Source organism: Pyricularia oryzae, chromosome 6 (assembly GCF_000002495.2).
Source record: "Pyricularia oryzae 70-15 chromosome 6, whole genome shotgun sequence".
In the NCBI taxonomy this organism is placed as follows: Eukaryota; Fungi; Ascomycota; class Sordariomycetes; order Magnaporthales; family Pyriculariaceae; genus Pyricularia; species Pyricularia oryzae.
The window spans coordinates 550,617-555,760 of record NC_017853.1 but is presented as its reverse complement, the minus strand read 5'-3'; the positions used below and the strand labels follow the sequence as shown (position 1 = coordinate 555,760).

Here is a 5,144-nt window from a genome sequence, read left to right as displayed (position 1 = left end):
TCTAATTTTATTCCACATTTTAATTAACGTTTGGATTTTTTATTTTCGCTCGATTAAGTATAGGAAAATTAAAAAGCTCTTCACTTTTGTTAACCGACTGTAATCCAAACCCTGTTATCCAAATTATCCGAAAACCAGCTTATGGTTTTACAAACCTCCTGCTCTTAACAAACCGTTTAAAAATGCGCCTCGTAAAACCAAATTCCGATTGTTTATTTGCAAAACATGTCGTGTCGGTAGGCGTTATTACATGTTAAAGTTTTAATGTTACGGATAAGGGCAAAGAGTTAATTAATAGGAGCTGGTTTGTAAATATTCATTAGCAAAATATTAAATAAAAAAATAAAAACAAATAATTAACACTGAAATATAACGTATTAAAAATTCCGTCGTTGTAAATTTACAATTACAAATAAAAATTTATTACGACCAGTGGGTTGAACCGGCAATTATTAGGGCGACCAGGTAAAATTCCACATTTCTTAAAAACGCCCAAAAAAAATACCGCCGGCAGGATCGAAATAACGTCAAATTAGTTTCACGTAATTACACCTAACCGCCAAGAATATTAAGGTAATAATTAGTGGAATTTTAGTTACGATGGACAAATTGAAATAATTAAAAGAGATTATAGTAGGGAGATAATTTATATAAGAGACAATTATAACCATGTAAATGGATTAATTTTTAGGATTGCTAAACAGCAATTTATTTCTAATTAACTTTAATATTTATTTAAGGCCGATTATAACTGAACGCCAACTATTAAGAATTCCAATTACCAGTTAACGCTCAATTGTTTCAACCCACAGTACCATGGCTTTTAGGAACAGGTTACCCCGATACCTGGATCTTAACCCTATTCCCATACACTTTTGTTAATAAAAATGGTGCTAACAGGGGATATAGGGGTAAACCCTAGGTGCGGCGTGGTAAATAACCAGTGCTAAAAGCGCTGAATAATAGGTAGAAATGCACTATAATTTTGGTACTGATAAATAATTGGTTGGGGGAGATTTTGCTTTATTTCCCTTACATACTCTCCGACATCGAAGTGGGGGTCCGCACGCCAGAAAAGGTTCCGGTGCCGCGAATGAATTTCCGAAAAACTAATTTGTATGGGTTTTTGAAAAAACACCCTCATTTGCATACAAACCATCTCTGGGTTTGCATTTAAACGTTGACTTGGTGAAATTTTCAACCCGGTACAGGGTAGCTGACTCGCAGGTGCAGGGTGGGTATTAAACCCGGTACAGGGTAGCTAACCCCACTCGCTGACCTTTAAATTGCATTCCTGCATTAACAAAGTAACGGAATTCCACCATTCCCCACTCCACTTCGGCACTAAATAAAATTGGCTATATACAAATAAAAGTGGGCTTATTACATGCAAAATAATGCATATAATTAACACCCCCTCTCTTTTGCTACTTAATCCAAAAATAAAGTCGGAAAAGAAAAGTACGTAAAATAAAACCCCCAAAACAAAAAAACAAAAGAAATTCCCCCTTGTGTCCCAACCCAACTCGAACCCCCGGTGCGAACCCCCTGGATGAATAAGCCCTTTGTACCAAACCCCCGATTGACTGAACCCCCGAATTGAAAAAGACCCCCAGAATTGTAACAACCCCCGGATTCGAACCCACGACCTACAGATTATAACCAACGGAACTTACTACTAAGCCAGGTAGCTAATCTGGCTGTTCGTTGTTGTGGATCCCAGAAAAGTTTAATATATAGGGTAGATTAAAAATCGCTAGGTCGCCCAAAACGCGAGCTAATTAAATTCGGATTCGACTTCGGGTATAAGGTCGGTATAAGTTGCTTAATAATCAACCTGAGCAGGGTAGGTTTGGGTAGATCGGTTGGTGTCGGGCTAACAAAAATCCAATAATTGCAAACAAAGGAGAAAAATGGTGGTAGTTAGCTAACGAACTAACTAGGTGCCCTACAATTCAATAGGTAAAAACTAAGTTTACAGGGGTTTTAACCCTATAAGCTCTAAAAAAACCTTGTGAATTGGAAGCGTTAGGGGCTTTGTAAGGCCGTCAGCGGGCATTTGTTTGGATTCCAGGTATTTTAGGGTCACTAATCCTTCTGTAACTAACTCCCTTACGTAGTGAAATTTTAATAACGTATGTTTAGTACGTTGGTGGTGCGTAGGGTTGTGTGCGTTAGCTATAGAGCCTGTATTATCTCCAAATATTGCAATAGGGCCTTTTACAGGTAGTCCAATCTCTGTAAATAGGCTTTTAAGCCACTGTGCTTCACGCAGGGCTTCCGCTAAGGCGTCGGTTTCGGCTTCTGGGGTGCTTAAAGCTATAGTACTAGCCTTTTTGCACTTCCACGTTATAGGGCCCCCAGATAGGGTATACAAATATCCGTAAGTGGATTTTGAATCTTCCCTAGCCCCGGCAAAATCGCTGTCACTAAAACCAAGTAATTTTAGGCCTTTAAAACCCCCAATCAAAGAGTTAGGTGGTAAATTAGCTTTAATTACCCTATTTCCGTAGCAGATTGCTAGGGATTTAGTACCTGCTAAGTAGCGAAGTAGGTTTTTAGCTGCCGTTAAGTGGATTGTAGTGGCTTTCGTTAAAAAACGAGATAACCATTGAACCGCAAAACCGATGTCCGGGCGCGTTAATAGCATTAAATACATTAGGGTGCCGATAATACGCTGTAACAATTTGATTTCTAGCGCATTTACGGGTTTGCCCCCACTATATTTTAGCACACCCGGCTGTAAGGGAACAGAAATAGGTTTGCAATCAGCTAATCCGAACGTTGCTAATGCTTCCTCTATATACTGACTTTGATGGAGCCAAAGCAGGCGGTTAGGCCTGTCCCTTATAATCTGAACGCCTAGAAAATAGGCTGCAGGGCCCCTGTCTTCCAATGCGTATATTTTGTTAAAACGGGCTTTTAAATCCTGAATATATTGCAATTTAGGACCTATTAGCAGGCAATCGTCAACAAAAGTAACAATGAAATGCTTGGATTTAGCATTATAAAAGACAGCTGGATCAGAGATTAGCGGCTTAAAACCTTCTGTAAAAAGTAGGCTTTTTAGCTTTGTTTGCCATTCTCTTGGGCCCTGTTTCAGACCGTATAGCGCCTTTTCCAACAGTATAACTTGCATTTCCTTTGGATTATAGCCCATTTGCACTAAAATTTTAGCGGTAGTAGGGCTGCAAGATCTAGCCCAATCGCTAAAACCCTCTGGAATTTGCAAATAAATATCTACGTCGGTAAGGTCACTATTTAAAAACGCACCGATAAAATCGATTTGTTCTATTTCCCAATTTTGTGCATTAGCTATAGCCAATAATATACGCCAGGTGGGCGGTATACTAGTGCTAGCAAAAGTCTCGATATAATCTAGGCCTTCGACCTGTAAAAACCCCCTAACAACAAGCCTGGCTTTATACTTTATAGGCTTATTATTTTCATCCTTTTTTAATTTAAACACCGGCCGGGTAGAGATTAGTCTACGGCCTGTATGCATTTTAATTTTAGGGATAAAACGGAAGGTTTTTGCAGTAACGATCTGGTCGAATTCAGACGCTAAAGCTGCTAACCATTTAGCACTTTCAGGGCTTTTTAGGGCCTGTTGGTAGCTATTTGGTTCGCCGTCTTTAGTGGGCTTTTTCTTTGTTTTCTTTTGGGTTTGATAACAAAGATAATGCACGTAATCGATATCCATAGGATCTGGGTTTTCGAACTGCGAATTTAACTCCATATTCTGTATTTTAGGTGCCGAAAACACCGGAACTTCCGTTATTTTAGGTGCTGAATTAGGCACCGCTACCGTTATAAGCTCTGGGGGGCGAACAGTAGACTGTACAGGCCAGGGAGGAACTGTAATTGCGGGAGGTAGGGGATTATTATCCACTGGATCCAAAGTTTTGGCGCTGTAGATTTCGTCTTCAGGTTCAGAATTAGAATCCCCCTCTAAATCTGGATTTTCCCCCTCTGAAATCTGTAGCGTTTCCCCTGGAATAGCCAAATTTTCAGCGGGTATACCCTCTAAAATTTTTACGGTAGAGGTTTTATATACGGCCCGTCTGGCGGGGGCGTAAACCAACGCTGTAGAATTGGATAAATGGGCTAAAAGCCTTACTGTTTCCGTTCGGGGAGCCAATTTGTTGGATTTTTGGCGTTTTTCCAGCGGTATAATAGCCTGGCATACGGTACCAATAACCCGATAATGGCCTAAATTAGGCCTGTGTGGTAATCCAGGTTGAAATTCGGAATAAAATTCCTCGTAGGGTGTTAACTCCCTGTTAGTTACCGCTGTACGGTTAACTAAATCAACCACGGCTGACAGTAAATAACACCATAAATATAGTGGTAGACCTGCCGCTAAAATGGTAGACCTTAGCCTATCCAAAATAACCCTAACGGACCGTTCCGTTAGCCCGTTTTGGCCATGGTTGTAGGGGTTGGAGGTGCTAAAATTAACACCTTTACTTGCAAACCAATCTTGAAGCTCTGTATTTACCTCGTGCCCCCCATCAAAATGAAATTTAGTGGGGTAGCGCCCGTACGTAGCTTTTAAAACCTTAAAAAAGCCTTTAATAGCCACTAAAACCGTAGGTCCGGCTTTATTCCGTAGTGAGATCGACCACCGAAAACGTGATTTTCGATCCACTAATAACAAAAATACGGGTTTTTTATTGTGAGGGTTAGGTTTAAGGGTTACTGTATCACCCTCTATGGAATCGAGGATATTAGGGGGTGTAGGGAGTGCCCCTTTATTTGTACGCCTAACAGAGGTGGCTTTAATGCAAGTAATGCAGGTAATAGCCCTAATTTTGTCGAAATTAGGTAGACCGTCTGCGTTTTTAGCGGTCTTTTTAAGCAATAACAACCCTATATGCCCTAAGCGCCTGTGCCATAACAGGGCTTTTTGGGCCTGGATTTCGTCACAATCGCCTGTAATTCCGTCTCCTTCAGCTGTTACCCAACCATCGGTAGTTCGATTTAGGCTTAAAGGGAGGTAATTTACAGGGGCCTGCACTAATTCCGGTACTAAAGGAGGTTCTAACAACGGATTTCTTGTGTGGGAAACCCCCTCTTTTTCGGTATTAGCCCCTTTTGTATTAGGCTGCTTAAAAGGGTCATCTAGCGGCTTACCGGGCCTA

The 5,144-nt window shown here is 40.6% G+C and overlaps 1 protein-coding gene across 1 annotated transcript; it reads right to left on the bottom strand.

Moving 5' to 3' along the window:
• Window positions 1-918: 918 nt before the first annotated feature.
• On the bottom strand, window positions 919-1,381 carry MGG_17589 (uncharacterized protein; the record flags this gene model as incomplete). Its single annotated transcript, XM_003719268.1, has 3 exons — window positions 919-977; window positions 1,041-1,109; window positions 1,267-1,381. Coding segments are annotated over 3 exons (243 nt in total), but the record flags the coding sequence as incomplete, so codon positions are not given.
• Window positions 1,382-5,144: the final 3,763 nt, after the last annotated feature.